Source organism: Mchenga conophoros, linkage group LG5 (assembly GCF_057382185.1).
Source record: "Mchenga conophoros isolate Kocher_MC1m ecotype Shallow Benthic linkage group LG5, M_conophoros_male_GT1.1, whole genome shotgun sequence".
Lineage (NCBI taxonomy): Eukaryota > Metazoa > Chordata > Actinopteri > Cichliformes > Cichlidae > Mchenga > Mchenga conophoros.
This window is the reverse complement of record NC_140530.1, coordinates 16,300,094-16,316,523: the sequence shown is the minus strand read 5'-3', so window position 1 is coordinate 16,316,523 and position 16,430 is coordinate 16,300,094. Positions and strand designations below refer to the sequence as shown.

At 40.6% G+C, this 16,430-nt stretch overlaps 1 protein-coding gene and 1 long non-coding RNA gene across 4 annotated transcripts; one reads left to right on the top strand and one right to left on the bottom strand.

Moving 5' to 3' along the window:
- Window positions 1-931: 931 nt before the first annotated feature.
- Window positions 932-3,473, bottom strand: LOC146574051 (uncharacterized). 2 transcript variants are annotated; one of them, XR_014892455.1, is made up of 4 exons: window positions 3,391-3,473; window positions 3,163-3,299; window positions 2,228-2,284; window positions 932-2,105 (listed from the first exon to the last, which is right to left on the bottom strand). It is a non-coding gene; the product is annotated as an uncharacterized LOC146574051 (long non-coding RNA). The 2 variants fall into 2 exon arrangements; XR_014892456.1 differs by having other exon boundaries at window positions 932-2,102.
- A 1,189-nt stretch (window positions 3,474-4,662) lies between these two features.
- ccdc3b (coiled-coil domain containing 3b) lies at window positions 4,663-14,324 on the top strand. Of its 2 annotated transcripts, XM_085273622.1 has the most exons (4): window positions 4,663-4,694; window positions 4,934-5,367; window positions 8,887-9,061; window positions 13,946-14,324. In XM_085273622.1, the coding sequence occupies exons 2-4, from the start codon at window positions 5,009-5,011 to the stop codon at window positions 14,237-14,239; spliced, it is 828 nt and encodes a 275-aa protein (XP_085129748.1). In that variant the 5' UTR covers window positions 4,663-4,694; window positions 4,934-5,008; the 3' UTR covers window positions 14,240-14,324. The 2 variants fall into 2 exon arrangements, with proteins under 2 accessions (XP_085129748.1, XP_085129746.1); XM_085273620.1 differs by lacking the exon at window positions 4,663-4,694 and having other exon boundaries at window positions 4,736-5,367.
- Window positions 14,325-16,430: the final 2,106 nt, after the last annotated feature.

Genomic DNA, 16,430 nt, shown 5'->3' with positions numbered 1-16,430 from the left:
GCTGGGGGAGCCTTTAACCTTGGCCATTAGTTCATTCTTTCAGGCTTTAGGGGCTGCTATTTCACATGTGTCTGTACCGGTAGGGGCAGGTATGCATGCTGGGACTCATGCAGTCTAGAGGGGGAGAATGTAACCCTGGTAAGATTTACAGCAATCAGAAGTACAGGGTTCTTTGAATGCATCGTAGTCCTTGTCTGATAGTTTAATTTCCGGGCTTGCCCTGAAGGCACCATCTGCAGCTCCGTGCGCGTGAAGGTGTGGTGTAGAGGAAAAAGGACGGCAAGGAAAAACTCCATGCTGCCGCGGAGCACGGTTTTTTCCAGTTGAAAGAGAGGAAAGAGGTTTAATTAACATTTGTGAGAGAGCTGTCGTTAGCGGTGAACCACAGACGGGTACCTACCTGAAAGGAGCCGGAGTATTTCTTTGAACTTTTTGAACTATTCTGGTGAGTTAGCCTAGCTCACTTAGCACCGCTATTGCAGTTCAATGCACTGGAAAAAATAACTAACCAGTCAGAATAGTAGTAAATGTGTTTAATGATGTTTAAGATGTGTTTTCATAGTATTGCAATGTTGTGACAGTTTTGTTTATTATGAGTGTCTAATGTTTTTACTTTCTTGGGCCTGCTAGTTCAGCCGCGGCCAGCTAAGTGGTTATGCGCAGTTCACGTGCAATAGCTGTGCTGTTACTGTAACTGCGGGTGATGCACAGTAATACGGTGTATTTACTTTTAATGTGTCACAAGCTGCAGATTTATTTTAATATTTCAAAAGAACCAAGGACATTAGGAACAAGGACATTTAAGGAATGTGGACATCTAACATTCTGCATATTTGTGTGCAGACTGGTTTTTTTTTGAGGTACAGTTCCATGGGTGCCAAGTGAGGAGCTGGTATCGTGGGTCTAAGACACTGTTGCTGCTGTGGAGGCCTTCTCTGTGTCAGGACGCCGACACGTTGATGCCTGCCGTACCAGGAGGGCGGTAGGGAAAAAAACAAAAGGAAGCCCACCTGAGAGATACCTTATCATTTTCTTTGCTACTTTTTCTCCGCCTGAGATTCAGGTCGTTTTCAGTTCTTAACCCAGGACAGTGGGTAACTGAATAAACTGACACCATAAGGAACTGGACACTCACATGCTATTTTCTTTTCTTTTTCCTTTTCTTTGGGGTGTTGAAATATTGTGTTTCTTGTCTTACATCTATTTTGATTGTTTCAATTATTTTTGTGATGCATTTGAGATGGTTACTGCATTTGAAGGTATCCCTACATTGAGGATGAGCAAAGGGAACTGATCCAAAAGGAAATATATAAAGCAAACTTTGTTTCATAAACCTGTGGTCGTGCGTGTTATGTGGGTTGGAAGTCTCATTGCTCTTACAGAGTTGCTACCGCCAATCTCCTTCCCAAACCTAGATTCGGATATTGTAGACATTGCACTTGGGCGAGCAGTATAGATCATCTCTTTATAGATAGAGGGACACACGTCCAGGTTACATGTTATTTTTAAAACTGAGGTAAACTAAAGCTGCTGCTTAATATTTGCACGCTTTATTTGATTTTGCAAATCGGGCTGAGGGCTCCCTCCACATTCTTCAACTACACCTTTACAATTATTCCACTTTGAAAACAAAAGAATAAGAATAAGAGAATTTAAAGAATACATTAAAAGCACCAAATTACCATAACATTTAAGCCCATGATGAGTATATGTAAACTTCTGACCACAGTTGTAGATCTCAGTTTATGAGGGAATAAAACAACACTGAAAAATTACGTGAGCTGAGAAACACAACACAAAGGTGGCGTGAAAGATGATTATTGGTTTGAAGACTTGACTTTCAATAGTGCACACATATCTGTATCTGGTAATAACATGCAAAATTAGTCAAATATGTCATGCCTCTATGCTGTATTTCATTAAAGACTACTGATAATATTCTGCTGTAATCATTTTTGTATATTTTTTTTGTCGGTGTAATCAAACATCATCAATCAAACCCAAGCTTCCTTTTGTCCAATAACAACACGGTCATCTTGTGCTCTGCTCTCTCTTCGCTACATCCCAGATCCTTCATCCACCACAGTTTCCTTCCCAGGGCTCTGCTACAGGACAACAGTATTTCAGCCAGGCTCTACTCACAAACCTCTTGTGAATTGTAAAAAAATTTTGCTCTTTTTAATAGGATAATAAATGCAGGATTCAACTTCAAGTAATTACAGCTTACATAGTTTATGTCCTTCTGGGAAGCATCTCCATTATACCGCAGGCTGGAACTCTCCTCCTGTAAATGAGTTGTTATATTCATGAGCTCTCTCTAGCAGAGGTCTCTGTTAATAATAATAATGCTGTATGGGTTAGATTTATGCAAAGCAACACAACAAATACCCAAGTGTACAACATGACAGACAGCCCACTTAATCACATTCCACCTCTCTGCTGGCTTTCACGCTGGTTATCTGATACGTGTAGCAAATGCACTAAGTAACAAAGTCAGTGTTAATGGGCTTCGCGGTGTCTTCAGATTCCAGGCCTGGTATGCAGGAACACGGTAATGATACATGTCTCAGTGCCTTGCTTGACTAAGTTACACATTATGCCGGTTAAACAGAGGAGTGCTTCTCGACTTAGGAGTCCAGTTTCTGGGCATTGTCTTTGTTCTTTAGGTTTATTTTCGTGTGGATAGAATCTCAAGTCCATCAGGCCAAATGGGGACATGGCCTACTTTTACCTAAAATATTTCTCTTCACAGTGTCTGCAGCTACTGACATTTACACTTGTTTTGGGTTTTTTTTTTGTTTGTTTGTTTTTTGTTTTTTGAGGACTGCAGAGAGGATTGTGGTGTGAAAGATCTGTAGATGACATACACTCTACATGCAGTTTAAAACGAAACAATGAAAAGGAAATGCATCAGTAATTAGTACAGAATGTCTCAGCATAAATTCCCTTATCTCCCTTAAACTCCCTTATCTGAAATGTGCTGGTTATTCAGCTCATTTTCTAACAATAACATTTTAGCATGTGAAGATGTTTCACTCGTTTCGTGCTGAGAGTTCCAAAATAGTCTGTATTGTCTACTATCAGAGAAGCAGTTGTTAAAATCAAAGTAAGCATAAGCTACAAGTGTGGGCGTAAATCTGTGGCACTTTCCTCCTTACTTACATTTCCTGCGTTCACGTCTATCAGCTCTTCAGCCTCACTGAGCTCGGTGCTGCTGCAGCCTCCGGGGAAACACCTTGATGGTTCCTCCTCTCTTGTTTTTTGCAAAAAGTCAGACGCTGTTGATTTTCTCAACAGTGCTGCCACACAAACAGGTGAGGCAGATACATTAATTTAACACCGAATTTCCTCTAGATGTAAATATTCTGTCCTATCGTAAAAACATTTCACCTCCGTCACAGATGTAGTTGACCGTGAGCATCACAATCAGCAGCTTTACCGCCATGTCTTCTTGCAGACTGTCATACGCTGGAATACTGTGCCCCCTTTCAGGTGCTGCTACTTTGTGTTTGTTACCTGAGAAATACCCACGCCCACCACCATCCCCAGCAGTAATCCCACAGGGACAACAAGAATTTGATGGATTTGCAGAGCGACAGGGAAGTAAGAACTGTGCGAAGGAGCACATCAGAGCTATACTCGGAAAGGTTTAAGAGTTATAAAATATTCTCAAACACTTCATAAAAGTTATCCAAAGGAGAAAAAAGTAGTAGCTTTGTTTGAGGAGCGACTCAGTCTAACTGACTCTGTACGAAGCTATTGTGGTAGAAGGTCATTAAGTCATGGACCTTTAAAACCTAATGTTCAAATCTGCAATTCTTCAATAGTGTGTGAAAGGTTATAAAAGAAAAACAAATTTACTCTGACTGAATCAGTTTCTATTTATGTTAAAGCAGTTGTTTTTTCCTTATTATACAGGATTTGTGCAGAACTCATTTGGAAGCTGCTGTTGTATGAAATGAAAATAGGAAATACTCCCAAAACTGGGAATTCTCATTATACAACTTTAACAGTTGTAAATGAATTACACTTCGCACAGCAATGCGTCAGATTGAGAGAGATCTTTCAGAGCAATTATGACTCCATCTAAAGATTTCTGTAACCACACTGGGTTCGTTTGTGTAAAATCATCGACATTTATAAAACTATCCGCATAATTCATGTAAATGAGAGGAACTCAGATCTGAGCCGCTACTCCTCCACATCGCATGGAGCCAGCTGGGGTGGAACGTTCGTCTTACTTGAATGCCTCCTAGGCGAGGTGTTCCCTCCATGTCCTAGCGGGAGGGAGGCCTCCCAGGACTCTCGGCCTCAGTGTTTCCGCGGATGAGCTGGAGTGGGTGGGAGGTCTGGGCTTTCCTTCTTAGGCTGCGGTCCCCACGATTAATGGATAGATGGATGCTGGATATTTGCCACTGACATGCAACTGGTATAGGTTATCAACTCTTTTCCAGTTCTACCTCTGCTATCTTGCGGATAGTCACTAGAGGGCGCCACTATTCTTTCTTTAGTGAGTTTCAATTAAAACCCGTAATCTTCTATTGTTTGCTGGGATTTCACGATGGGTTTGCTGCTTTAAATACCCGAGTTTACCAGCACTGAAGGTGCCTTTATTGTGTTTTCACAGGAAAATGTAGGTTTGAAACTGAAAGAGCACCTTTTTTGTCTTTGCTCCTCCTGCTGCCATCCTAAAGGTGAGAGGGAGCGTTTTTACAGGGGGATGCTGAGGTGAATGGGCTGGTCCACTTGCAAAGAATTGTGGCTGGAGGCAGTAGTAGGACCACGGTGAAGGATACACGGGATTAATTTGTTGCTCAAAAAAAATTTTTTTCCTAAGTAACTTACTCTGAAACTAAATATTAATTGTGCATTGGTGGAAGTATGCGCCTGTAGCGAAATCCCTGCAGCTTTTTTTCTTCTTCTTTTCCCTCAGTGATTTCATCCATCACCAGCACTGCGCGCCTTGGTGCGCCTCCCTGACTCACGGTTGTCTCCTCGTTGTCACAACATGTGGATTATTTTGGCGTTTATTTTTGCAGCCGTCCGTCCCGAGGGGAGCTGGGGGTGTCAGCTACCCCATGACTGGAGACCGCAGACGGAAGCGTGCCGTGCCGAGCTGGCCGAGATCATCGTGTTTGCCAAGGTGCTGGCGCTGCACAAGGAGTCGTACAGCGTGTATAACTATCTGCCGTGGCAGCACGACACTGACCTGCTCTTCTCCGCCGAGATTGAGCTCCTGTGCGATCAGGCGTGGGGCAGCATGCTGGAGGTTCCTGCGGGTTCCAGGTTTAATGTCACCGGCCTCGGTTACTTCCCCTGCTTCTCCTACAGCGTCACCAAAGACAACAACTACTACTTCTTCCTAAGGTGAACTCACAGATGAATAAAGTTGGTATGGCATTAATCACGCGTGATAACAGATAGCTGTAGTCTGATTTGATGCCAGTCTCAGTTAAGCTTCACTCCTAAGACTTTAACACCATGCTCACCTAAGTTGCAAGCGCCTAGTTTAATTTGGTAAGAAGACTGTAAACGATACACTAGGAATCGGGCCCTCCTGTACAAGATGCTTAGCTCAAATGTTGCATTTAATTTCACACATCCTATATATTCAATGTGGAAATATAGACAAAGGGAGACAGCGTTTAAGGATTTTATATGTTTACACTAAAATATGCAGTGTGTGTTTTGTCCCTGACAGATGATCTCCTACAGGTCAAAAAGACGCTTAAATGTGCATTTGACTGCATTACATCAGAATCAGAAGATGATTACCTGACTAAGTTGGCTACCTGTCCATCTTTTTCTTAGGTCCTCTTTGACACAAGAGACAGTTAAATATTTAAAGAATAGAAGAACAAAAGGTTTAGTCAATAGCCATGTCATTGCTTTATATGATGAAAAATAATGATCACTAGCAGGTTTAAGTTTTCTTCATCCTCATTAAGTGCAGATGTGATTTATTCTCTATGAATAATGCAAAATCCACAGATGTCACGTAGCACTCTTTCCAATGAAAACCAGCACCTCATCAGGCCTGTGCTGAGATCTGTCATGGAAACAAAGTATTGTTGACAGATTTAGTGAATTCGCACTCGAAGTTCACTCAAAGGCAGATAACTGGCACCTGTCCCCCATACAGCATATTCTCTTTCAGTCATTATCTGTCTGTGACACCATCCCAAATTTGGTTAATGTGCCGAATAACCAACCAATTTCCAGATTTAAAAAAAAAAAGACAAGAAAAGAAAAGAAAAGTATGCAACAAGTTAATTCCTAAATGTCTGTGTTGGACAGAAACAACACTGTTGCTCAGGAAACGTCTGTTGCTTTCCAGCTAGTGTAATTACAGAGCCAGACATTTCCAAGAGCTTGAAGGTAAATTACAAAGAATTTGTGAAGAGTTATGAGCACACCAGCGGTCAATACGACCACCTTTTGTCCTCCATATATGCACCAGTGTGTCACCTGACAAAAGGAGCGTGTGCTGACACGCCTTACAGATGAAGAGACAGGATATTCAGAGAGGGGTACTAAAAATGCATTCCTCAAGTTTAAAGTTTGTCTGTCCCACATGAGGGTATGTGGCAGAGCCAACAACAATAATGTTTTATAGCACATGTTACACCTCATATATGCAGAATTACGTGCACATGTGTGATAGTGTTTTGCTGTGAGTGGTGATAGCAAAAAGACTTTCATATGATTTTTTTTACTAGCCTGAGTTAATCACACCTTCAGGGACAGCTTTGCCGTCCCCCTGTTGCGATGGTGAAAACCATCCGGATGTTATCCCTGTAATCGGGGCAGGTGACCGCTATCGGAAACTTCCTAGAGCAAGTCGCAACAGAGTTGTGTTTAAGTGGAGACCTGAAGATAATTAAAAAGCCATGATTACTTCAGTAAAGCAATACAGTGGTCTTTGTCAATGTTTACCAAAAATATAATGGAGGAAAACCCCCAAATATGTTTGCCCACATTTTCCTTTAACTTCAGGGCATCTAGGATACAAAGACTGCCAGTGTACTGCTTTTAACAGATGGTTTTTAAAAAAAACAAAAAAAGCTCAAGAACCCAAGTAATTACTGGGATGGGAACAGTTATTACACTGTCATAACAACATATCAAATGACAGTGTGTGGCAAGACTCGTAACTTCATGTAAAAAAAAAATTGCAGAGATCAGAACAAAGCCTGAAAATTTCACCTTACAGTTTAACAGGGGGTGATGCAATCTGGGGGTTAATTGGCTGGCCAGGAGCAGCATTTCCTAAAGTCAAAGGAAGTGTGTGACTAAGCAAGACATAAAGCATTAATAGAAAGATCCAAAAATCCCCTGTGAGCGTGCACTTGGCGAAAGTGGGGGAGAAGAACACCCTTTACTTCTTCTGGAAAGCACAGGCCTGGTGAGTGAGAGGATGATTATTCGAAGCCATATGCTGTTATGCTGTTAGTAGCTTCATATTTACATATTTAAACAATCCAACTAAGTTTCCTGGTGATTGCAAACGTAGCAAATCGATTTATTTTCCAACGATTCTTTTAGCACCCTAAAAAAAAGAAGAAATAGATTTTAGTCTCAGTTTCGTGTGGTGTTTGACACCACAGCAACCAAATATTTAGAGAGTATTAAATCAAATGGTTTAGATGGGAGATGACATATGGCTTAAACAAATTGTGTTTGCATGTTCTGCTATGTGCGAGGTCGAGGCACCTCCTGTTTCCTGAACCTGAAACAGATCAGTTTAGTTTTAGTGGAGTACAACATCAAGTCCCAGACACTATAGTATCAAGTCCAAACTGAAAACTTCTCATCACAGTCTCCAGTGGATGTTCATTTCCTGTTGCAAAAGCCCCAAAAGCATAGTCTCTGACTAAAATAGTATTTCCAATCAATCATGAGTATAAGCTCCCTGGACAGAGCTGAGCATGGAGAAAAATGCAACTGAAGACCTCCCTCGGGACCTTTAAATGAGACAGATTGAGTGTTCTGCTTTAGCCATATGTTCGATGCAAAAACCTTAGCTTATAGTTCATTTTTTTCAGGATTTGTAACTTTTACATTAAAAATGAGGTAACCTAACACCGAGCCTTGAAGGAGGAGAAAGCTATACTTACTTTTACTCAAAGTAAGGTTTTTGAAGTACGCATGCTGCTTTTGCACTCTCGATCATGTACTAAACCGATACTCTGTGAAAAAAGAAAAAAGAAAAAGGATTTTCATTTCTTCAGACCTCACAGTGACTGTGATTACATCTCACCTTTGACATCTTCTGTTGAAGCAAAACATCAGTTTTCTTCTCGCTCTTTCAACATACACACAGATACCCACATATACAACACACACCCACACAGCTTCCTATAGGGACAGCCAAACTTTTGATGTCCCTTGAGGGATATGAGATGGAATCCAGATGTATGGAAACCCACTGCTTCAAGACTTCCTGAAGATATGAAACATGTTTTGTAAAAGCCTTTGGCTTGTCATTCGCTGGTTTGAGTCATCCGCATAATGCTTCAATTTGCATAAAAATAGAACAAGACCTGTTAACAATTCTCTAGAGATGTGTTTCTTTTTTTCCCCCAGATAAAGAAATTGTATATATGAAAATCATACAAATACTAAATGCCCAAATTCTCAGACAACAAACAAACATTGACTGAGTGGACTTGTGCAAAATGCTTATAGCGATTTTTGCACAAGTCCATTTATTTGCTTTGAGTGGACTTCTGGTGATAATTAAATGTTACACAATCTATTCTTCTGTCTGCGTGCATCTGTTTGTTTCCACACATTTGAGGTTTTTTGTTTTTTTTTACTGAAAGCCCACATTTCACTCTTGCTCGTCGCTGTATCAACAGACTCTTTCCCCTTTCTGTCATGCAGGATGGATGAGAATTACAACATCGTCCCCCACGGAGTGAACTTTCAGGACCCCATCTTTATCGACACCGCAGAGAATCACCGCATGTTTGCTAGCCTCTTCCAGTTTTCCAACTGCACGCCTGGAACTCAAGTCCACACCTTTACCCCGGAGTGGGAGGCTCAGGAGGACAGCCGGGTATGCAGATACTCAGACCCACCAAGAGAGACTTGATGTTTGACTCTCTTGAAGTCATCTGTTTAAATCCAGTTAGTGAGAAGGGGAGTGTTTTTCTCATTTAGCTGCTGCAAGTTCTGGTGGCTTCCCACATAGTACTTCAGGCAAAAAAGTATACTATAGGACATGATAGCCACAAGCATTGTGGTAAATGTGAAAAGTATTCAGTTTGACATCCTGTTCAAAGGACCTTAATGTGTTCTTACAGCATGGGAAACCAGAAGCACGTTTCTTTAGGTTTGGCTAGATCAGCGGTGCTCAAACTTTTTTCTGGCACGCCTCGTTTCAGGGGCTGACAAAGGTTGATTCCTCACACCCCACAATTTACAGCCTGCATCCAGCAGTTGAACTTTACTTAAATGAAGGTTAGCGTAATAGCATCAGCAAACGTGCCATCCCTGCAGTGGCTCGAGAACCACTGGGCTAGATAAAAATTGGGACAAAGGACAAAAACATACAAAGAATCCTGAATAAAGTCGCTACATAAAGTAGAACAAACATAATTAAAATATTTTCAAAGTAAGTGGCCATTTTCTACAAAAAAAAGCTCATGATTGCAGATCGGTGGTGTAGCAGTGCCACACTCTTACTCTTGTAATGCTTCTAATGATGCACATGAGATTATAACATGACCTTAATGAACCAGCTCAGTCTCCGCTTCACGCCCCTGCTGTCACTGCTGAAATGATTAAAGCATGTTTGTGTCTACACGTGCTTCTCCTAAACCTCGACTGAGTCAGTTTTGAAGGGGTTTCCAGCCGCTCACTGCTCTTTTATGTCCTTTAATGAATTTAAACCTTTTGGCATAAGCCCCCCCCCCCCCCCCCCCGGTTCAGATCAGTTCACTCCTGTCTGGTTTTCATTTGCTGACTACTCATAAAAGAAAGAATCTGCCATGGGTTAAAAAAAAAGAAAAAAAGAAAAGAAAACATAGTTTTGTATTTCCATTAATGGAAAACTTTTTTTTTCTTTTGATCCGGCTTGTGATTATAATTACAGAGTGACGTCTTGATATCGGTGCCGCTTTGTTATATCACTCTGGTGATTAAATTTCCTTCTAGCAAAATAAAAACAGACTTTGCTTTTAGTGCTACTCAGCGACCGCTGTTTGGACAGTTGACCTGAAGTCAAATCAGACTGGATAATATGTCCTGCATCTTATAGTCCAGTGTCAACCGGAGTAAATCAGATGGGGTGACGTCATGTTGTGATTTAACACTAAACGTTATTAGTAACATAAACATTATTTTAAGAAGCAGGGATTTTCCCACAGTTTTGTTTCTCACACTGATGGTGAAATATTAGTGTTAACGGGCCAAAAACAGTCTTGAGCCAGTGATAGGACACAGAGCCAACACTGATCACACAATGTAGGAAGACCGCAGCTTCAGGTTGCATACGGTCCAACTGTGCAAAAGTCTCAAGCTGCCTCTCATTTCTTTATATTTTCTTAGGAATATGTGACATAGGGAAGTGATTTATTGAGACATCTGAAAAAAAAAATACAATATACACACCAAAAACTTTAACACGCTTGAAAGTCAATATTTATTATGAGCACCTTTATTCTTCAACACACCCTGAACTCTCTCATCAAGCTTTCTTGTCATTTCTTTAAGTAGTCTTCAGGAATAGATCTCCAGGTTTAATGAAGGACATTCAAAGCTCTGTGCCAAGATCATCCTACACTGCTTCAGTAATTAGGTTAAAACAGATTTAGATCAGACACATTAGAAGTCCTGGATATTGTCTGTGCTGGTTGGATGCATTTTAGAGAAACCTTAGAAAAAATGCAGAAAGAAAGAAGAAAAGTGTGGTTCACAGAAGAGGCAGGCAGGATCTTTTTAACAGTGTTGCATGTTGAGCTTGAGCCATTCTGGGGTTTAAACATCAGAATATATTTAATGCACTACGACATGCCCAAGCTACAGTATGTTTGGCCGGTTTGTGCTGTTAGGCGTGAAGGTAAAATGATACGATGCTTTTTTGAGGTAATGTACGTACGCAAAGACAAAAACAGTTGATTTTAGCACACTCGTATGTGTCTGCCAGGCAACCTGATGACATGACAATCACTAAATTGAGCCCTTTGGGGGCCTAAGATGTACCTGTGTGCCAAGTTTGGTTGCTCAGCTCTTTATTGTGTAGGAGGAGTCGGTGTACAAATAAAAACAACACACACAAATTTTGTCCCTTACATTACAGTTTTTTCTGATTGCTTAAGCACATTTTTTGTAACCATTGGCTAATTTTGCAAAACTCTTCACACAAATAAGAAAACCTGTCACCCAATAATCAAAACATTGTAGTTCTCTTGCAAAAGCAAACACAGCTAGGTTAACTCTTCACACCTTCGTAAAAATGGTGTTTCCGTATCAAACAGTACACACAAGCCATCATCTACTAAGCACACAATGCGCCAACTGCACACTGATGGTATGAATACAAAACACATCTGGCTTTTGCTTTCTCTGTGCACAAGGTAGGCTATGTCAGTTTGAGCTCATACTTCTGTCATAGATCCATAAGCATAGAGGGATCCAAACTTCAAGTACTGGTGTTTATTCAAACACATCAAAACAAACACAAGTGTTTATTTCCAAGTATAGGATTATTTGCAATCGCCATAATGACTATATGGGTTACTTGGTCTGCAGTGAACATGCTTCCTCTGCCCCCAGCATCTGGTCATCTAGCAATTCTGTAAAGTAACAATTTCAGTATTTTTACATTAATGGTATTGGTGTGTTTCTCATTGGCATATGGCAGTGCTACAAATCTTTGTGCGAAGTGACTGTACTAACCGATTCTCATTTCAAGATGTCCTTATGGTGCTTGCTACAGTGTAGCGGCTCGAGTTAGGCTGGACCCGTTGGCCAGCTACCCTCAGGGTCATTCCACGGTTGATTACATGGTCCACTATTGTAGCTCTGATGTCATCAGCAATTCTATTTCTTACTCTTCCTACCCTTCCTCTCCCCCCTCCTCCTCTTCCTCTCCCCCCTCCTCGTCTTCCTCTTGCTCCTCCTTGTCCTTGTCGTCCTCTTCATCCTACTTCTTCACCTCCACGTCCTCTTCCTCGGCCTCCTCTACTTCTCACTCTTTCTGCTCCCTCCATTGTACTCCGCACACAGAGCTTACCTGTATTATAGTGCTTAGGCTGATTGCAAAGTGAACTAATTATCTAAGAAAGTTTTGACATGTGAAAGTGTGCCAGACAGTTGGCAAATTAGTGTTAATGATAGCCATACATGTGTATACTTTTGCTAGGAGTGTGTTGGAAATTTGGTAATTGAGTGTTGTGCAGTGAATTGTGCCTACAGTTTTGCAAAGTGTGTGTTACAAAATTGCAAACTGAGTGCAAAGCAGTTTTTGTGCTTTTAGTTTTGCAAACTCAGTGAGTGGTTTTGCTATAAGTCTGAATAGTTTTAGAGATTGTGCTACAGGAATCACAGTTAGGGTTTAAGCATTCAGAAAAAACTGTAAATCTAAATAGATATTAAAAACAAACATATAATTAACAATTGTAATTAAATCATCTTAATTTTATCAGTTTTTCACTTGATGGCAATCAACTAGAAAATTTTGCAGAAGCTGAAAGTTTTTTTCCCGTCGTTCTTATAAATCCTTACAACTGTAGTTTGACACCATGTGTCATACAGGAGAGATGTTTATCTAACCGAAAAACCATATCTCCCAAATCCTGATTATACAAATTTGAATTTCATGTCTCTCCAAGCTCATTTCCCAAAAGACTTTAACAGTTTAATACAAAGTATGTTGAAGATGAATTACACTTATGAATTTTTCGCACTAGCTGCTATCATCTAATCCATCCATGGCGCCGTTCTAGGTTCAGCAGGTTTGCTTTTGGTCCACCTCTAACTGAACGTGTGCGCAAAAACATAGATGTGCCACTTTACACTTTATGCTTCATAAAACATTTCTTTTAGCTCCTAAACTTCATTCTTTGCATTGTAAAGTTTAATATTTCCACAGAATTCGCTCTGGGACATATGGAAGAGCACATGGGCAAAACCCACAGCTAATATAACGAGAAGTAATGTACTAAGCAGCGATGTGGGCAGGCAGCCGGCAGCACATTTTTAACATTTCCTGAAAAACCATGAGTGGTGGTTATCTGATGAAGGAGAATTTACATCAGTGTTTCATGCTGGCCCGTGTGGAAGCATTAGGATCTGCTACGGAAATCCACACTCAAGCAGACAGGCATGCATTCTGAAGCATCTGGAGCTCGTTTTTTCACCCAGGAATGGTCCAGGCCTTTGGATGTCTGTCACAGGTTCCATCTCACAGTGGTGTCTCACTGAAATGGGAAAAGTATGTTGTGTAACAATTTTTCCCTAGTTGCTATAGAGCTGCACCGTTGCCCACAGTATTACATAAAGAGTGGGACTTGTGCTACACGATAATGCTTAAAACAGTTCACTGCCACAGTTACACAGCGAGAAATTCTCTGCTGTTTATACAAAAGCTAAAACACTGGAAGACCTATGAGCTGTTGGCACTAAAAACATGAATGATTCTCTCATTAGATTCTGGCATCAAGAGCAACAGATCTAGTAGGTGTTACATCTTAAATGTATCACAGAGAGATTTGACTTGACTCTAGCATTTAGCATGATTCATTGTGGGATAAAGCGCCAACTATGATTTCACTCAAGTTGCAGCGCAGGATGAAAATTTGTGGGAAAGCCTGCAGAATAAGGCTAACACTGGAATAATGAGAGATTAACTGTAACCTTTCACGTTTACCTAGTAAGACATCTCGTGCTTTTTCAGGTAATACAAACGTATTTGGCTCTGTTTTCCTTCTCCTCGCAGTTGCTGTGCTCCACCGTGCAGAAGGCTCTGTTTGAGGAGGAAGAGAGGGTGAGGACCCTCTCCCAGAAAGTGCGTTCCTTGGAGAAAGCCAACGGCCACCTGAGGGAAAAGGTGAAGACCATGAAACGTCTGCTACGCCAGGCTCAGCGAGAAACAACAAAAGAGCAGCAAACCCTCAGCTTCAAACAGATTTACGAATCGAAGAAGCCGCAAAGTCACCCCGATCAGGACACGACCCAGGACCAAAAGAACCAGCCGATTAAAAAGGCCCTCTCCAAAAAGCTAAAAAATTAGAGCTTCTTCCTGTTAACTAACGGAGAAGTGCTCTCTGTGAAGCATTAGTGGCAGATCAAACTGAAACAATAGCAAGTGAAATGTTGGGCGAGGTGACAGAAAGATCTAAGAACTCTGAATAAGCATGAAAGCCACTGTATTCTTCATGTCTTCCACAAGATTCGCCTTATTTCCAAAGAAGCATTCATTTTAACCCGCAGGATGATTCCTCTGCTTTGCTCATGCAACAAAGTTTAGTGCCTCACTCTTTAGTTTGTGGTTCAGTTGATCTGTGCCAGTGACATCATTGTTTCTCTGCACGACTGTACTGTCACCTAACCTACCCACAACTTATACCAGTGTGTACCGTTTCAGTTTATTTCAAGTGGCCGCACAAACAACTACTAGAAAGCTCATAGTTCAAAGCTTTTGAATGCCCAAACAACAGGGAGATAATGTTCAAACATTGGAAATGAAATATCTAAATCTGATATTTCTTGTTTCTGTGCTGGACACAAGCATTGTATACATTTTAGAATTTGTTTGTTTTTTTTTCTTGGTTTTGCTGTCAAAATTCTTCAAATCAAACGTTGACTTTTGAGAGGATATGTGACAGTGTGGCATGTATTGTTTTAAATGATCCTATGTTTCCTGCGAGTGCTGAGGTACAAATAACCTTTTATTAACTCAGAAGTTTGTAAGTGCATGGCATTAGGTTGACTTCAGATGCTCACAATTACTGGCTGTGCAAGCTGGTGAGCTAAAATAAGCATGTGTGGGGTAAGTGGTTACAGGCCTGCATATTGATCTAGTTCTCTTTACGAGGAGCAACAAATATACCAAAGAATAAGGTGTGAAAAATATTTTTAAATTCAGTATTTGTTTGTGGGGGGGTTTCTCCCAAGAGTGCATTTTTCCAAGTTCACATTAATCTGTGATTTGTACTGAATCAAAGTGTCATTTTCGTATATAACAGGGTGCTGAGCACCCATTAATTCCAGCCAGTGAGCCTGGCATGGTACGGGATTGGCTTTTTCTGTGTCAGAAAAAAAAAGGTTGCTTTTGTTATACATTCTGTATTTGCTTTTGATATGATCTTGCTCTCTCTACAATGTAAACACCTGGCTTGCCTCGCCGATACAATAGCTTTTGTAATAGTGACTGTAGCTTTTTGGAATAAATTAATTTTTACAGAAAGTTGCAGTTGTCAGAGGTTTTTATTTCATTTGTCAATCAGATCTTTATGCTTCATCATTTTCCTCTTTTCAACACATTGCCAAAAACCGAGTGGGGCTCTGTGGAGGCCAATCCATGACTGATAGAGTTTCCCTGTGTTTTTTTTTTTTGTTTGTTTTTTTGCTTTTACTTCATTAGCAGTGTATTTGTGATCTTTGTCATGCCGAAAAAATCAAGCTGTTGCAAATCAGATGCCTTACAGATGCTATTGCATGATGGATGAAAATGTGATGGTACTTTTCTGCATTTATAATTCCACCAGTTCTGAATAAAAAAAAACATAACATGGTCAGGTACAAAGACTGAGCTGATAATGAGTGAAAAAGAAGCCAATGTCCAAAGAAAAACACCTACAGGAAACCTGAACTAAATTAAAAATGACAAGAAAGGCTGGCTCCTTGGAAGGAAAATATAAAGAAATGAGGCTTGACTCACAGCTTTTGCACAGTACTGTAACTTTGAAAAAAGTCAGCGTTGCAGTGTTGGTCTCTGGATCTGTTTCCAGATCTGTCCAATCAGCAGCAGAAGAAAAAGGTTTCATGTAACAGTTTAAGGCAGTCATGCTTCTTTGTCTTCGTTTCCTGACATGACTGCATTCAGAAGTCCAACCGAGTTTAATGTTCCTAAGTTCTTTTCATCTGCAACACTGATACTTTCTAATAAATGTAGCCAAACAGCAGAACAAAGCCACTACTGAAAGAGCTGTGTTGCAGAGTGGTAATGATTTCATTTCGTAATGTTTCCTGCTTTCTGTGTTTTCCAGTCAAAAATGATAAATGCTTTCTGGCATACACAACATATTTAGTGTGATTCGCTGCTAATAAATCAAAAGTTCTCACAGACCCCAAAAGAAACATCAATCCTAAAAATAAATCAACCCTGCATTGACCCATTGCTCTCAAACTTTTGTCCACCTTGAATCTGGTGAACTTTCACAATGAACATTTATACAATGCAAAATCATCTTGGCAGATGA

What these genes read in the sequence shown, in the direction of transcription:
- ccdc3b (XM_085273622.1), top strand. Translation starts at nt 5,009, where the DNA reads ATGTGGATTATTTTGGCGTTTATTTTTGCAGCCGTCCGTCCCGAGGGG. An exon ending in AACTACTACTTCTTCCTAAG is followed by an intron (nt 5,368 to 8,886) that starts GTGAACTCACAG and finishes TCTGTCATGCAG; the next exon opens with GATGGATGAGAATTACAACA. An exon ending in AGGCTCAGGAGGACAGCCGG is followed by an intron (nt 9,062 to 13,945) that starts GTATGCAGATAC and finishes TTCTCCTCGCAG; the next exon opens with TTGCTGTGCTCCACCGTGCA.